This window comes from Ixodes scapularis, unplaced genomic scaffold, assembly GCF_016920785.2.
Source record: "Ixodes scapularis isolate PalLabHiFi unplaced genomic scaffold, ASM1692078v2 PGA_scaffold1__304_contigs__length_218370807, whole genome shotgun sequence".
In the NCBI taxonomy this organism is placed as follows: domain Eukaryota; kingdom Metazoa; phylum Arthropoda; class Arachnida; order Ixodida; family Ixodidae; genus Ixodes; species Ixodes scapularis.
The window spans coordinates 92,272,234-92,289,948 of NW_024609846.1; the positions used below are offsets into that span (position 1 = coordinate 92,272,234).

Sequence of the window (17,715 nt, forward strand, 5' to 3'; positions counted from 1 at the left end):
ACTGCCCTTGCGTGCATGACACTCGTGTTTGAGCATAGCCTCCTTTATTCTACGAAGTCCGTCAAATCGCAAAAGAGTCTGTTTTTGGGGCTTGCCGCTATCAATAGTCCGATCTCACTGGCTAGTTTGAGTACGCCACCGCTGGCGCCATGCATCGTGGGAGCAACAACCCCGCTGGAGGTCTGCGCGAGCAGAGCACGAGGCGGCACGAGCTGACTCGTGAACTGGCATCTGCCTCCTATTAACTACAGTTATGGCGGCGTCACGCATGCGTGGAACGCTTGGTGAGATCGATCTATTGTTTCTGTTTGTCGCTCTAGTCGGACTCGGGCATGAAGGAGGAGCTGATCGAGCATGCGAGACTAAGAAGGTGGGCAGAGATCCACTGGCCCTACAGATATTTCCCCGTGCCCTTTTCACGTTAACTTACCATCTGCGCATGCGCATAACTATAATAACTGAGGGCTCAAGAAACGCAGGGCCTGGCGACTCCCAATAGTGATATTATGGAGCCAATGAGGTTCAGGTATTAGCTAATTAGAACACCGAAGAACGAACCCCGAAGCAAGACACGTGAATTAAACTGTCAGTGACTGTACGTTTATAAGGTCGTGACGCATTCTCCCACGAGTCCTTCATTATCCGATTCACTCACATCATCCCAATTAAAAACGCACAAATGGTACCAAAGTAATCGTCGGGTGCTCAGAAGGCGGTTTCGTTAAAACTGCTTCGAGGATGCTTCTGAGCAGGGCTGAAACATTGAAGGTCGTGCTGTTGCTGTTGCTGTTGCTGCTGTTGGTGCTTCGAGGATCTGCGACTGCTCTTGGCGCTTAGCTCCCACGCCCGGTTCAGTTCGTCTTCAAGGTCGGTGAGCCTAGACTCGGTCTCCGAGTCGCCGTCGGACGAGGACGCCGATCCGGTGGCGCGGGCGAGCGTCGCCCTATGCAGGTCCCTCACTCGGCAAGACTGGAAGAAGACGCTGCCTTTTTCGGGGTACGCCATTTGGACTCCGAAGCCGCCTTGCTGGGTGCCGCTGGACGCCATCGAGTCTAGGGGACGTTTGCAGGACGTTTCGGATCCGGATCGGGAGCCCTGTTAGAAGAGATGGTCGGAGACTGCAGTGTGCAAACAGGAGAATAGCGCTCGCGAAGAGGCACACTTCGACACCGACGTTCTAAAGCCAGGGTCGCACCGCTTATACGTCATACAAAAGGCAGTCTGCAAACAAGAGTCACCGCAATATCTGTGGTACGAATGCCGCATGCCATGTTTTCTCCTTGAAATCATTCCATGCTGGATTCGAAGCACGGATCTCGCGGTGACTCGCGTTAGAACCTGCATGCAGACTTTCTTTTGTATTATGTATAAGCATTGCGAGCGCGGATTAAGGGTTCTAGCTCTCGGGAGCGAGAAAGCCACTTTCGTGTTCTACTGAGGCCAGATTCACGAAGAGCTTCTTAGTTTACGACAACTTAGCTAAGAAGTTCGTAAGTTAAGAACATCGTAAGAAGAGGAGAAATCGGTATTCACGAACGCATTCTTAAGTGAGAGGAGGAAAGCGACGTTGTCGTACGGAAAAACTAAACCTTACCGGTGCTGTTGCTATGGCGACGGCGTCTTCGGCAGCACGAACAACCAATCGGAGAGCTCGGCATTTGTTCGGAGCCGTTCGGAGCCGTTCGGAACACGTGGATTTTTCATAACAAACACAGGCGGCCTTTCTGCCACCGCTGGTCTGGGGTTCGTATCCGTGCAGTGATATGTCTACGCTAACACGATTTAAACTCGCCGGAATGCCGAGGCCGGGATGCGTAACCGTCCCCATTGACTGCTACGAACTCGATCGCTACCAAGTCAACACAACTGTCATCGTTGGTAAAAGACGGCCCGCAGTCGTTTGCAGAGCGACGTAGATGGGAACAAATTGCCGCGGCGTTTTTTGCGGACTCGGAGACGCAGGAGCGAACCGACGTTAAAAAAGATACGTTTGAACTATGACAGTGTAAGCAAGGGCCACGTAAATGCCTGTTCACACTACGGAACGGACGCGCGCGTTTGATCGAAGTGCTGGATTTGCGCTGTTGGACCGCGAATTGATAAGTGCTTCGGGACCGATCCTTTACAATTGCAACTCGATGGCGAAGAAAGGTTGGACCAGCATTGCGACCCACGAACTGTTACAGCGATCGACTGTGAGGTGCAGTCGTGTCAGAATAAAATGGAATACTAATAACAAAGTGTACATACCATGTTGCGAAGGTAATCCATACTGCGTTTATTTGAGCTCGATATCACACAAAACAGATAGAATCGATGAGAGCCCCTTTTCGACGACAGTGTTCGTCACCGTTGCCTCGGAAAACAAGGAGATGACAAGAGGAAGAGATTGACCTCTTAATCTAGAATTGAGGTCAGCGATCAAACTATATACGGGAAGGGTTCACAAGGGTCGCGCGGGCATATTCCATTCAGCACGCCAGCCGGTCGTGGGCAGGCGGTCTTCGCCAAGGACCGTCAGATCATCGCTGCGCCGAGTCGGAGTGCCTGCTAGGCCTATCTGCCGATCGGTCGGAGTCCGTACTCGTGGCCCTTGGAGTTTTTCCCGGGTGTCTGTGGATCCAGCGTTCTTCGTTCGTTCGTCGTGGTCTGTTTCAAGTACTTTTTACTTCTTACTTGCTGCTTGAAGTCGGGACGCGTGAGAAGCGCACGTAGAAAAATTAACATCCGTTGGTTGTCGCGACCAACTGAGCGACGCTGTCGGCCATGCTGATTTGATCGTAAGAAGTGCGTAAGACAGCTTCGGAGCTGTCGTAGGATTTCGTCGTAACCTGCGCAAAACTTACGAATATTTCGTTTCGTGAATACGGATTTGTTCTTAAGTTTTGTCTTACGCACATTTTTGGCGTAAGATCGTTTCGTGAATCTGGCCTCTGTTCTTTTGCCCCACAAAGCGATAAGCAGGTGGTGAATTCCAAACCCAATATTGGTTCACTGTTTCTTTAATACAAATATTGAAACTAGACTTGCCTTGTTTTTGTTCAAAAAAAATATTTTATATACTGACCGCCAACCCTGAAACAAAATAACGTTGTTGTTGTATTTTTTGCTTATGAGCCCGGGTATGCTACATTAATTATTCATACTTTTTTCAAAAAAACAGATGATAGACACGTCGCCATCGTCCCCCCCGAAAAAAAGGATTCGATGCATGCAACCGATAAAAATAACATTATCATTACCGACCTATACTCGCATTAGGGCAATTGCATTGGGCTGTGCTCACAGTGTGATACGTAATGCTGTGCACAAATTCATTATAGCATCCCGACGATTACCTTGTTTAGCCTTTCCGAATCCACTGTTGACATGCAGCTTGAATATTCAGAATGAACAAAAAATAACGCACGATTTAACCATTCAGGTATTTGTCCAATCCCCACTTTGAGTAAGTACCGAAAAACGTTAGGAAACCGCAACAACAACCAATAATGTAACTGCCAAAAGCGAAATTATGCGGGCAAGCTGGTTGGGAAACTTCATAATCTGAGACATAGCCGAATAATAAAATTGCGCGGACGATCATGTGACGTGATGTGAATCGACAGTGTCAGCTGGTTCCACACTTCTATTGTACTGCAACGTAATTGAGTGGAAATTTCGGTGATGTTGTCGTCGGACAGTAATGTGACATTTCGTTAATTTTACTTTTTTTTTTCTTGCGTCGCGCGGTGATTGTTACGTGCTTACGCACAAACACTGCGTAAATACGTAGCACACACCGTGAAGGGATTTAGGTCAATGTGAGGGTACGACGACTGAAGACCCTCGTCCAAACCGTCTAAACCGCTCGCAAAGACACAACGTCTCGCGTAAACCACAACCGACCACACACAGCACTGCTAGCCAAACATGTTCTCGCGTACGGGCTGCAAAAATTGCTTGGTCGCACTAGGGTGCCTCAATGTCCTCCTGTTTAGGGTGATGCCACCCTTTGTAGTACCAGATGCCGACAGCACGCGCTCACGGGAAAAATACAAAGAAATCGACGAAAACAAAATGTCGCCATAGCACAGTCAGCGCCACAAGCGCGTGCAGGGACACGCTCTTTCTCGCGCTTCTGAACAAAAAATAAAAACAAACGTGTGTGACAAAATGGCGAGATGCCACCACCCTATACTCCGTTTCAAACATCGCGTGCAACGCTGGGAAAGCTACTGAAGTAGTGCGCATGAAAAAACACACAAAATTGTGTTACTCCGCGAGATTTCGTGGACGAGCGGTACAAGGCGCTGCTCTTGCGATGCCGACATCTCGGTGGCGGTGGTTCGAATCCCCTTAGGGCGCAAAGATTTTTTTTTTTTTTTTTTTTTTCTCGACCGATTTTTTGTGCAAGATTGTGCGTATTGCGGAAGTGCATATTTCAATTCCTCTTTTCTTGTTGATTTTATTTATAAGAAGGTAGACTAGGGGCTGGTGTTCCGCTCGAACTTGCGCCGGCCTCGTCAAAACGGAAGAACGGTCGAGATCCAGGGCGTCTCTATTTAAAGCCGTTTATTTACGTGGTAGCGTGAAAATCAGAGAGTACCCTGAGAGTGTGGTGGACGGTCCTTTATATAACGAATATTGTGATTAGGGGACCGCACTGCCATTGTTCAGACGGCTTGGCATTCCCTCACGTGATGTGACTTCATGGAAGTTTCCTTCAGAGTCAGAATACTCGCCGGTGTATGGAAGAAGTCATCCAGACGGCAGTATCTCGGTGCTCTGGTGCCGGCGCCCCCATGAACCGGGAGCGATTCACAATAGACGCGTACACAACACACGGCACTCGAGATCAGGATCGAGTGTTGTTTCCTTTTCGAGGAAAGCAGGGGCCTCGGAACACAGACACGGGCATGAGCGTCGTTTACTTAGCCGACCAAGGTTAAGGTGCCTCAGGCAGACGGAGCCGACCATGGTTACGGTCCCGCAGGCAGAAGAACCCAGACGCTTCGGAATGCAATCACGGGCACCGCCTGCTGTAAGGTCCCCCAAGCAGACGGAGCCGTAGGCACGATTCATCACCGACACAGTTCCTTCTTGACGCTTGTTTCACTTTGAAGCCATAAGGCCGATTTCAACACCAGAAACAACAGGTGGCAGTTCACAATACTGTCCGCGTGCTCGGAACTTTCACGTTGCGAGGTCTTCGCTTCGGGGACGCCACCTTGCCAGACACTCCGGTGTCGTTACTGACCGTCTCCAGGACCTCACGGACCGACGTCTCCGGGAAACACGTTCTTGAACTCGCATACACGTTGGCGATCACCTGCTTGCACTTTTTCGAGATCTTCACACAACGAATCTTCGAAAATATCCGAGCAGGAAAAGAAAGCTTCCCGCGTAAGACGCCATCTTCACGAAACCGGCGAGGCAGGGGCAGCCGCACAACCCGAAAACCCGAAGCGAGTGCGAGTGCCGCACGAACGAAAACGGAAAATAATTTGGAGTGGTTTACATTATCTTTTCCTTTTTATTGAAAAAGAATCGGTGTTCCCTCGAAATCATAACGCCACTATTAGTTACTAGCTACAAAGATGTACACTTTTCGACTTTTTTTTTTTTTTTTTTTTCAGGGGCCGCACTATTTTGTGGGGCGAACGTAGTCGCGGTCGGCTGTGCAAACCGGCGCGCTAGCTTTGACTACGTTGCACGCTATGTTTGAAACGGAGTATAAGCAAAGCGCACATGAAGGCATCCTAGGTCGCACCAGAGTGTCCATTCTTCGCTCGGCAACTTTCTCTTCTACGTGCCGCTTCACGTTCGCGCACAGCATGGTCTTGACGTCGAATGCGTTCCATCCTAACACCCAGGTTGAGACGGTCGGCGCCTACACATCAAGGGAGCCTCCCCTCACGGGCATTACGCCGTCGAACAGCCGCTGCTTGTTCCGGCGTATGCTTCGGCTGCCCCATTCTAGCGCTCAAAGGCTTAGAGCGCCGAGGAAACGGGCGAACATAGACGATAAAAAGCAGGTGGCGAGGAGGGCGATCACGTGACCCCCAGCGCAATCGCGATTGGCCGAACGCATTGTGCCTTAACCGCGACTATTATCAGCAAAAGGTAGAGGGTATTAGTGCTGTACTCGGCCTCTCCAGGCACCAAAGCCACCTGTGATAAACGCAGACAAGCTCCGTTCATTTTCGCAGTACGACAAGCCCAGTACAGCTGACTCTATAATAACATACAAGAATTGCGCATTATTTTATTTGTCCGTGTCTCAGGGTTTTGATTGTAATGTAACTGCTTCTGCTTATGTGATTCACGAGAGGCTACCTTCTTGGTGCGCATGGTGGTGACCACAGGTCCGTGGACGTCGTCTCCTCCGTAGACAAAGTCCCCCAGTCCTCCGCCAAAGGGCAGGGAGTAAGAGCCCGCCCTGCGGTGGGGCTTGGTCGCCTTGGCGTCGTCGGCGGCCTCCACCGTGCCCGGAAGCGGCCGGTGCCACGCGTCCGGAAACACCAGGCTCAGTCCTGCGGCTGTGAGTACCAGGACCCCGCAGCCGGCCATCGGCAAGTAGAACGGAAGCAGACCGCCCTGCGAGGGCAACACAGACCATGGAGCTGATGGAAGATGGACCACACATCTTCGATGTACTTTTCTTTTTGCCTACACTCAATAACAGTATGTAAGTTCATTTTCCCGCGGAACATAGAGACAGCCGATCACGACAAACAATAGAAACATCCCAGAGAATGACGTTGCTCAAAATACGATGAGATCTGAAAAATGCAGGTGGCCAACGTTGTCGGCGTTACCAAGAAAAAGTGAAGAAATAGGTTCCTTGTTACTTGCAAAAAAAAGAACGCGTTACCGTTACCAATACCTATTAAAAAATAACGCTGGTTACTTTTGCGCCACTTCTTAAAGGGACCATGAAGGCAGTTTCGAAGTTTTATTCGACGATTGAAATGGATGTCAGGCACATCTCAGATACTGTAGACCAAGTTCTAGCCCGAACAAAAGTTAGGGTGCCGCACCAATCGAGCAAACAGGCGCGGTAATAATAGACCCTTTCCGGAATTCAGTCTGGCCACTTTGATCACTATCATCATCATCTGAAAACGGCATATGTGCTATACTAATGGCGGCCTTCCGTTCACTGATGAAGGAAGAAGTTGAAGATGCTCCTAAGCAGATGATTCGAGGCCTATACATTCTAGATGTTAGCTCGGCGTGAAGCAGGAATTGGACGCAAGAGCTGCGTAAGCGTTCATTTCTAACTCGGTCCCAGTAAATCTGTTAGTAGCACTCACTCGGCTCCAAAGCCCCTTGATGAATAGAACCCTATCAAGGCGTCTGTGTGGCGTTGGCGCTTCGTTCCGACTGGCTGCATTTGGTTCGCCATCGACACTAAACGAGATTGGGGTGGGGTCTCACTCAGGCATCGTTCCCGGCGGTGGCAGAAAGGTGAACTAAAGTGCGCCGTCGAAGCGTGACGATAACGGGTTCCTCGTCTGGCGATTGGTTCAAACGATAGACGCGCTCTTGGTTTCGATTTCGGTGGTGAGATGTGATAAAAAAATTTTATTTGAACGTTGGATAATGTTTTTAAGTTGTAGTTGGAAATTAATAGGTTTCATACCGTGTATAAAAGCATAATCTGAAGCGATCCCTCCGTTTGTCACTGGTTGAACGCATCCCGCACTGCTACCTCGGGCGCGTAACAAGCATCGAGCAACCATGGACAAAAAAAAAAGAAAAAGAGGTACGACCGCCGGGGGCGGCGGACTCTTGGTTTTGGTTTCGTGCGTCGTCTCGTGTTCGCTTTGCGAACTGGTGTCTCACCAATCATGCCGCGTTTATGTGCAGTAGTAGGTTGCGCGAAAGGTCGGCTAAAGACGTGCGGTCGATCGGGCGACGTTAGTTCCCGTACGAAAATGTCAGATGGGAGCGGTCCCAGTTCGGGTCCGCGGAGTTCTGAACTTCTGGACAGTTCCGATCAGCGCGATTCTGGGCGTAACCAGTCGAATCCAGTGAGACGCAACGCACTGGAATCGCACGGTGATCGGTGAATCTGATCCGCTCCCCTTGTTCCAGTAGGGTCTGCTCCCAGCCAGCGGCTCCCAGCCAGCGGGCGCGCAAACCGTGGGCGCGCATATGCGTGACTGGAGGAGGGGAGGGAGGGGGGGATGGCGGAGAACTTTCGCCACTTTCGTGGTCTCTCGCGTGTCACGTGTTAGGGACAGGCGCCTCCGCTGCATCCCCCTACGCGGGCGCTGCGAGCGGGCGTTCTCCCCGCGCGCGCCCGGCTTTGTCTGCGAGTCAGTTTAGTTTTGTTCTTCGCGCTCGTTGCACGGTCGGTCGGCGCTCGACCGGCGTCGACGTTCGCGCTGCGGGCGCACGGATACTGACGCGCCCATCGTTGCCCTGGATGGATACCTACTGACCTCGGCTTTGCATCTTTATTCAGTGTGAAGCTGCCGACCCATTGCACTTTGGCTCGGCATCTGGATGCGCTTGGCGCTGGTGTGCTTGGTGACAATACTTGGACAACTCGGATACCGCTTGCCCGCCGGAACTTCCCGATGCACTCCATCACTGGATACTGTGCTTGTGCGTGCTGTGTGTGTGTGTGTGTTCCGTGCACCGTGTTTGGCGACGACGCGCGCCTTGCATTCATTGTCTGTTGCAGTCAGCGGCAGCGCTTCGACAGTTTCGGTTCTTCTCCGCTCCCGTCGGACTGCTGGCCGGCGGCGACGTTCGCGCTGCGGGCGCACGGATACTGACGCGCCCATCGTTGCCCTGAATGGATACCCACTGACCTCGGCTTTGAATCTTTATATAGTATGAAGCTGCCGACCCATTGCAGTTTGGCTCGGCATCTGGTTGCGCTGGTGCGCTTGGTGACAATACTTGGGCAACTTGGATACCGCTTGCCCGCCGGAACTTCCCGACGCACTCAACACTGGATACTGTGCTTGTGCGTGCTGTGTGTGTGTGTTCCGTGCACTGTTTAATGACGACGCGACGACGCCTGGACGACCGTGTGCGCCGCCATAATTCCCGCTGCGCTCACCACTGGACTCTACAGAACCTACAGAAGTCTTCCGTGCGATGCCCTTAGCCGTTACAAGCGAGAGATCGTCGCGATTTCAGACCCACTCCGCCTGGGTCTGAAATCACGACGATCTCTCGGTTGTAACGGCTAAGGGCATAACACGAAATTCTTTTGTAGAGTCCAGTGGTGAGCGCAGCGGGAATTCCGGCGCTGCAACGGTCCTGGGTTTAAAAATGGGACTGGAACTGCGCGGTTCCAGGCTGGATACAAGCTGGTGCCCCAATTTCGGGTCTAGGCGGAACCGGCATTTTTCATTCCGGCCTGAATCTGACATTTTCGTACGGGTTTGCATAAACTGCCGACCGATGCAGCAATGCACAGCATTTGGTTGCGCGCTGTCGTCTTGCGTAGAGTTGTGGACAGCGGTGTCAGGATTTCTTCGTTGCATTTTCGACCAGAAGACTTTGAGCAGCACCTTCACGTCAGCCGGTGTCTGGGTAAAAGTGGGGCGGGGAGTCGCTCTGAGGCGGCGACCGAGGTGTTGGTGGTAGGTCTGGGGCGCCCTCGTAAAGCGCCAATCCAGAGTTCTGCGTCCTTAGCAGCATCTCCCGTTCAGTCGGCGTGAGGTCGCTGAACGGGAGCTCAAACTCGTTTGCGAGCGCGGCGTTGTCGTCCATTTCTTCCAGGTATTCTTCACAGACCGCCGTGCACTAGAGCGAACCACGGGAACCACACTGAGTGTGCACTATATCTTACCGATGCCGAAAGTGCTCCCTGACGTCACTTCTCTTTTCAGAGGCGAAAAATGGAAGAAATCTGAATGTTTGTTTCGGTTTCGCAAATTTATTTACAGGTACAGAAATAAGAGTCACAACGTTCTAAAAAAAATTGTGTGGCATGCCAGGACCCCAATGCTTCCGAAAACACCTTTTTTTAAAAAGAAATTAAATTGCCTTCATGGTCCCTTTAATGAATTAGAACGTTTTACTGTGTTGATCTTACAGATGCTAGGCGTCATATTTTAAGGAAGTGGGAGCGTTTGCGTGGAGAAAAGATAGGCATAATTTTAAAGGTATGTGGGCGAGTGCAAGAATTCATACAACTTGGTGCCTAAAAGCACAAAAATATATTGAAGTGTGATTTTTTTTTTTTTGGGGGGGGGGAAAATGTAGCGAGTAACGTAACTACGGTAGCCGCTACTCGAAATAAGTAACGTAGGTCTGTTGCCCTCTACTGTTTTTAAAATGTAACGAACGTACGTTACTACGTTACCAAAAAACGGAACCCGTTACCGGTAAAGCCGTTACTTGTAATGCGTTACCAACAACACTGGCGGAAACAAAAGCAAGTTAAGCGTAATCCTCATTTTTTCATGTTTGTGTCTTCTTTTTATTGTTATTATTTTCATTTTTATTCGTATTTTGAGCATTGGCATTTGCCATAGGATCCCGACAGTTTTCGCCGTGATTCGTCGTCTGGTATCCTGGGCCGGTTTGCTCATCTTGCGGCTGCGGCCGCGGCCAAGAGGGATTTTTACGTCACGTGACCAGCTCCATGGGGACAAGGAAGTACCTAGCGTCCCTGCCTAATGGCGGAGAGATCCGCATCGCTTCAAGCACAAAAGCCTAATGTCGCTCGCAGGAACTGATTGCAGGGACTCTCAACTGGAGTCCAATTGACCTCCCCGTTATACTGTAGGAGCGGCAGGTAAAGTTACGGCCAGGGAGGGTAAATAGGAGCCAAAATAAAGAAAAAACCACACGAGATAAAAGCGGTAGCAGCATATTTATCTACCTCTGCCGGCGCCGGCGCCTCGCGCGTTCTGCTATCGTCGCGGCGTGAAAGTTCCGGGTTCAAATCGCACTAGGGACTTCTTTTTTTTTTGTGTACTTTGCGCGTGTCTTACTTTTTAACTGTGATCCTTTTCAGGAAATCATCCACTTGCACTACTGCGCCTTACACGGTTTTTACGGTTAGTCCCACCTGTTCAATCGAAACACCGGGAAGAAAAAAAAAAAAAGGATCAACGCAAGTTAACGCGCTAATACAATCATTTCATAATGTTCATTAAAAGGAAACCAAGATAACAGCATCGCTATGGCTTTCACACTAACGGAGCCGAAACACGCATCCTTTCCCCAGCAACTAGTTTTATGTGTTTTTAAATATACAACGCTCTTGCTACGATTCCTTTCAATAACAAGAGACGCCTATTTGGGACTAATAAAAACTGCAGTTGTGACAATTAAAAAAAGACAAAAAAAAAAGCAAAAAGAAAAAAAAAAAGACTAGCAACTGTGGCTACACTGATTGAGCAAAATCCTACAGGCAAGGCAGCTAGTCAAACGTCTGAGAAAGTAGTAAAACCGAAATAAAAGCGATCATACTTTTACTTGCATGGAATGTGATAAAAAGTATATTTATACTCTTTACATTTTGTTGTGGCAATCGTTTTGTAATATTACCACATTACTTGTTGAATTTTAGTTAGATTAGCGGACGATCACGACCGAATGCAAAAATGAATCAGGTGTCGACATAGCAAACCCTCTCTCTAATGCAAACACCTAAAATGACTTTGGAACAACAAATGAAATTCATTATAATTAATTCCATTTCTGATCCAAAGTCATTTTAGGTCCCTCACTCTAATGCAAACTCTTAAAATGACTTTGGATCAACAAATCGAATGAAATGATTGTATTAGCGCGTTAATTTGCGTTCATCTTTTTTTTTTTTCTTCCCGATGTTTCGATTGAACAGGTGGGACCGGTGGGACTAACAGAAAAGAAACGTGTAAGGCGCAGTAGTGCAAGTGGATGATTTCATAAAAAGGATCACAGCTAAAAAGTAAGACGCTCACAAAAAACAAAAAAAAAAAGAAGTCCCTAGCGCGTATTGAACTCGGAACTTTCACGCCGCGACGACAAGTACCGGCGCTTAAACCTCTCGACCATAGCAGCAGGGGCGAGGCGCCGGCGCCGGCGGAGGTAGATAAAAATACTGCTACCGCTATTATCTCCTGTGGTTTCTTCTTTATTTTGGCTCCTATTTACCCTTCCTGGCCGTAACTTTACCTGCCGCTCCTACAGTATAAAGGGGCGGTCAATTAGGTTCCAGATGAAAGTCCCTGCAATCAGTTTCTGCGAGCGAAATTAGGCTTTTGTGCTTGAAGCGATGCGGATCACTCCGCCATAAGGCAGGGACGCTAGGTGCTTCCTTGTCCCCATGGAGCTGGTCACGTGACGTAAAAATCCCTCCTGGCCGCAGCCGCGACCGCAGCCGCAAGATGAGCAAACCGGCCCTGGAGGAAAGTGAACTCGCGGATCTTAACGGTGAGGATATGCGGAGTGTAAGATCGTCCGCTTCTTTTGCAGGGGTCTGGGTGACGTTAGAACGCCGAGCTCTGACTGGCTCTTATCTAAGAATAGTGGGTAGACCTCACGGCAGCTAGCGTCGAGGTCTAGCCCTTATCCTTCCAATCGAAGCCAAACAGGGCTCGGCGTTCTGACGTCCCCGCAACCTCCGCAAAAGAAGTGGACGATCTTGCGCTCCGCGTAGGAATCCTGGGCATCGTCCCTACTTGTTTCGATGTAGATGAGCGTCGCAGCGGCGTGCGGTCGTCGTGTACCACGCATCAGCGTCGTGCACGTTAAGAACCCCGGGTTAACAATCGTATATACTACACGGGCCAAACTGCTATGAAGTACTGCTTTAAGCCGTCTAAAGACTCATGCACGCAGCCCAATTATTATTTTCCTTTAGTAATGCTTCGTTGTTACTTACATATTAAAAAAGAACAACCTCGTTTCACTCCAAGTCCGACCGCGGCCGACGCGACGGTCCGATGGAGCCAATCAAGCAGAGCCAAACTTGTGACGTCACGGTGCTCGTCGTCTTCCTGCGCCTGCTATCCCCGACTAGACCGATCGGGCACAGTGAATGTTTTATGTGCGCGTGATCGGTTTAGCCGGCGGTAGAAAACGCACAGAGACGGCAAGCGCCGTCAAGAGGAGTTTGTGGCGCTGCATGATTGCCTCTATCGGATTGTATGCGGAGAGCAAGTCGTCTGCTTTTCGCGCAGCAGTTCCTGTGACGTCAGAACGACGCCGATCTCTGATTGGCTTTAGATTGGAAGGCTAGTGGGTAGACCTGAATGGTTGCTTGCCTTGAGGTCTGCCCACTATTTCTTTTTTTCAAACAGCCAATAAGAGCTCGGCGTTCTGACATCCACACAACCTCTTTTCGAGAAGCAGACGAACTTGCGCTCCACATAGCGTCGGCTGCAAAAAAAACAAACAATTTTTTTACGGTGTACGTGCAATTTTACGCAGTGTGTGCGGAGGGTCGATCACGGCGATCTACGTAGGGTCATTCCATGCCAAAGGAGACGCGCCATTTTTTTTCATATCTGGGATATCTACGAAAAAAATTAATCTAAATAAAGAAGCCTCTAAACTCAAAGAATTATTTTTGTAATTTTTTTTTCTTCTCGTATCTTGGTTTTAATTTTTTTTTTTTTAATTTGCGTAAAACCCATGTAGCTAAGAGAAGCGTTGTTAAAAACGGTGGCGTACGACAAAAATGTATGTGGGTGCTTAAATAATTATTAAAATGCCCTATCTTACATTAAATTACAAACATTGAAAGACGCCATTTTGAGTCCAAATATGAACTCCAAAAAAAAGAAACTGAGATTTTTTAGTTCTTTTTCAGTCACCTTGGATTTGAACGTTAGCCACAAACATTTTTTTTTTTTTGCTGGTCTTTTCAGGACTAGTAGTTGAATTGCTTGTATTAAATTTTCAAAGCCTAGTTTTGTTGCGTTTTAATTAAATAACAAACTCTCCACTTTATGCAGAAACAGCCACATTGACAGTCATAAGAAGCAACGTGGGAAGCGGCGCCCGGAACTTTCGAAATAGCGAAAAATTCAAATCACCCCATCTGTTCAATATATCAAAAAATTAGAAAAGTACTTTTTGTTGTTGCTGGTAATTCTTTTTTTTAATGAGTTTTTTCGATCATGCTTCCAGGCGCCCGCGTCGTAGCCGGCGCACGGCGGCGTTTGCAATCAAGGCGTCAACAGTGCGAGACGCCGGCGCAAGGTCTTCGACGCTCTTCTGAAAACACGATTTATTCAGTTGAAGTGGACATTATCCTGACTTCCATGCATCCGTATCCTCTGTATGTTACGTAGTGATACTGGCGTCTTAATTTTACTCTACTTCTCCCTACATAACTGCCGACGAGCGCAGGCCTTCATCGTCTGCTTCCTGAGTTTAGGAATGTGTCCCGCGCGTTCCTAAACGCATTCCCGCGCATTCCGTATGTCCAGATGTAAAAACAATTCAGACAGGATCGCTCTTCACCAATACAAGATGATAACGTCGGCAGTTAGTCGGGCAGAAGTACAGTAAAATTAAAACGTCAGTATCGTAGCGTAACGTAAAGAGGATACGGATGCATGGAGGTCAGAATAACGTCCACTTCAACTGAATAAAACGTGTTTTCAGGAGAGCGTTGAAGACCTTGCGGTGGTGTCTTACACCGTTGACGCCTCGCTGGCGAACACCGGCGTGCGTCGCCTACGAGGCGGGTGCCTGGAGGCGTGGTTGGAGAGGCCTTCTTTAAAAAAAAATAATTCTCGGGAACATCAGAAAGTACCTTTTCTAATTTTTTAATATATGGAAGAGATTGGGTGAATAAAATTTTTGGCTATTGTTTAAAGTTCCGGGCACCGCTGCCCACATTGATTTTAATGCCTCTCATTGTGACTGTTTCTGAGTAAAGTGGAAATTTTGTCATTTAATTAAAACGCCACAAAACGAGGCTTTGAAAATTTAATGCAAGCAATTCAGTCCTCGGCCTTAGAAGAACAAAATGAAAAAAAGTATTGTGGCTAACGGCCGAATCCAAATTGACAAAAAAAAATTTTAAAATCTCATGCAGTTTCTTTTGTTGGAGCTCCTATTTAGAATCAAAAAGGCGTCTTGCACTGTTTGCATTTTAACGTAAGGTAGGGAATATTATTAAGTAATTAAACGCCCACATAAATTTGAATGGTATACAACCGTTGTTTTTTGTTTTTTTGTTTTTTACAGCGTTTTTCTTAACAATATTGATTTTATACGAATTCCGGAAATTTAGAGCATGATACCAACAAAAATAAAATTCTCCTTAAAACAAACAATAAATCAGTTGGAGTTTTGAGGTTTCTTTATCCCAAAAAAAATATTTTCGTACATGTCCCAGACATGAAACTTTTCCCCATCTCCTTTGGCATGGAATGACCCCTGAGAAATGTTAGCTTACAACAAAGCGCTTTCTGCGCTATTTCAGCTAAAAAACAAAAACAAAAAACAAGACTTCAAAGGTCCCGATTGAGCAAGATCATTCGTGTGTTCAGAAAGCATAGATGCGTTCAGATATGTCTTGGTCTACGGACTTTCTCGAACTTGTCATTCGCTAGGACCTCTACCTACAATGTAACGATTGTCTAACGGAATGAAAGGGCTCAAATGAGCTGCGGATAAAATTAACGCGTATACACTAGAAGGTGCATGTGTCGTTTTTACCCGCAGCCTCGGGAAGTTTTGTCACGCGTAATGATTGACTCTTTTTTATATTTGTTTTGAAACAGCAGATTTGTGGACGGCTTAGTTAATTAAAGCCGACCACGAGTCTGGAATTCATTAACTCTTTTAGGAAACGTTTATTCAGCCTTGCATTGCTCGAAGCTCATTTTTGTCAACCTCGGTTTGTACAGAGGGGTGCTTAAATAGCAGGAGGCATTATCGTAATTTTCTTCTTTATATTTTTCTAACACAGTTCATGGAAACATTGTGAGCACTGACGAACAGCATGAATCAAATCTGCAATTTAGCTTTACGATTTCTTCCTCTTGATCGGGAAGGCAATTGTTAGTGTTTTGCTTCCTCACTAATTGAATAAACATAGGATAATCTTTGCCTTACCAGGGTGGACAACGAGGGTGCCAACATCTCGCAAACGTTGCCGACGGCGGTGCAGATGCCAAGACCAAGTGCTCTGCAACAGATGACACAAGATACCGTCGACGAGCCGACCATAGCCGGGCTACCTATTTTAACGAATGGTCATCGAATTACCTTGTTCCCGTAGGCATAGACTTCGCCACGTCGAAAAACATCACGGCCCTGGCAACGTTAACAGCAGTCCATCCAAACAAGCCACATAGACCAGACAGAAACAGGTCGAGCGATAACCCTGCGAAATATGGAACGAAAAGAGCTATAACACTTCCTGCGGTAAAACAAGCTTTTAGGGAGTTTTCGAATAGGGGCTCAAACTCTTTGAGTGCCCCAAGCCAGAGCCTCTGCCCGAGCAGGTCGCACTGAGCAACCACAGAAGTTCTGCGCTTGCGCAGTACGACGTCCCAAGTGGTTCGGGGTACCCGAAGCGTTGGGTCCCCCGTTATGCGACGCGAAAGTGAGGGAAAGAAGGAGACGAGGGCGCGCGTCGACGTCAGAACGCCGAGCTCTAATTGGAACGATTAGTGGGTAGGCGCAAAGCTAGCTGCCTTTGTCTCTACCCACACTTGGAACGCGTTCGATTACCAAGCGTCGGCGATCCAGCGTTCCGCGTCCGCGTTAGAACCCGTTCGAAGAGTGAGTGGAGGCAGAGGCAGCTCGGCTATACGTCTGCCCACGAATCATTCCATTCAGAGCTCGGCGCTCTGACGTGTTGTGGCAGCACGTAGCAAGCCGGCTGCAAGTTCATCCTGAATCAGTCTTGTTTGCCAATCAGACTCTGACCGTTTGTCCACGACCGAATCCATAAACTGGCAGCTTCCCGTCGTTCGATTTGAAAGCAAGCGCAGCAACACGGACATAAATAAATGCATGCTGAGAGGTACATACATGTACGGCATCTTCGATTGTGCAAGTAAGGTAATTTTTTATATCCGTCAATATGTACATTAATGTTAATGTTCCTAGCACCGGATGACATGTACTATTCGCAACTCCAGCCTGCCGCTCGCCCTCTCGCGGGGACGGCAGCGGTGGCACGGAAACGGTGGCAGGGAATGTCGTGCCTTGGTGCTGCTATTATCGCATGGTTCTGGTCGACGTGTTCCTGCGTAAAGCAGTTATAACAAAAAATGTGAACGCATTAAAATAGGAACTTTTGTGTTCCGCCTCGCACCAACGTCGCACGAAGGGACCCTGATGACTAATTTCATTTGGGACTTTTCGTATATCTCATACGCTGCGGATTTCTGCTCTTGTGGTCGCCAGCTGAATCTGTGCTCAATGGAACGGCAAACGCTCCCGCTAGTTGTGTGAAGCTCTTTCGTACGGTCTACAAAAAGCTTATTCGTTTCCCTAAGTGGAAGAAAACTGGTAGCACAACGGTATGTCGAGCAATAGACATCGGGAATGGGTTCGCGTTTAAGGCCGTTACAAGGAACATGACCATTTGCTCTAAGCACCCTCAAAAGACAAAATGCGCTTACTTGCTTTCAGGTAATTCCAAAGGCAAATAAAGAAATGATGGGAGCGTTTTATGCGCCCCTGCATTATCCATGCCCTTCGTGACGGGATTAGAACAGGCAGTTTTAGCGATTCGGGTCGAAACATTGCAAATAACACGGTACACAAATGTACGGTATATAAAAATGTTTTTAAAGA

General features: G+C 48.2%; 1 protein-coding gene across 1 annotated transcript in view; it reads right to left on the reverse strand.

Moving 5' to 3' along the window:
• Positions 1-577: 577 nt before the first annotated feature.
• The window catches only part of LOC8031259 (solute carrier family 22 member 8-like), a 32,148-nt gene continuing 15,010 nt past the window's right edge, over positions 578-17,715 (reverse strand). Inside the window, exons 7-10 of the mRNA XM_029980008.3 lie at positions 16,174-16,291; positions 16,021-16,093; positions 6,319-6,579; positions 578-1,095 (exon numbers count right to left, since the gene is read on the reverse strand). Coding sequence (XP_029835868.3) covers positions 706-1,095; positions 6,319-6,579; positions 16,021-16,093; positions 16,174-16,291 — 842 coding nt within the window. The 3' untranslated portion in view covers positions 578-705. The remainder of the gene's footprint in view (positions 1,096-6,318; positions 6,580-16,020; positions 16,094-16,173; positions 16,292-17,715) is intronic.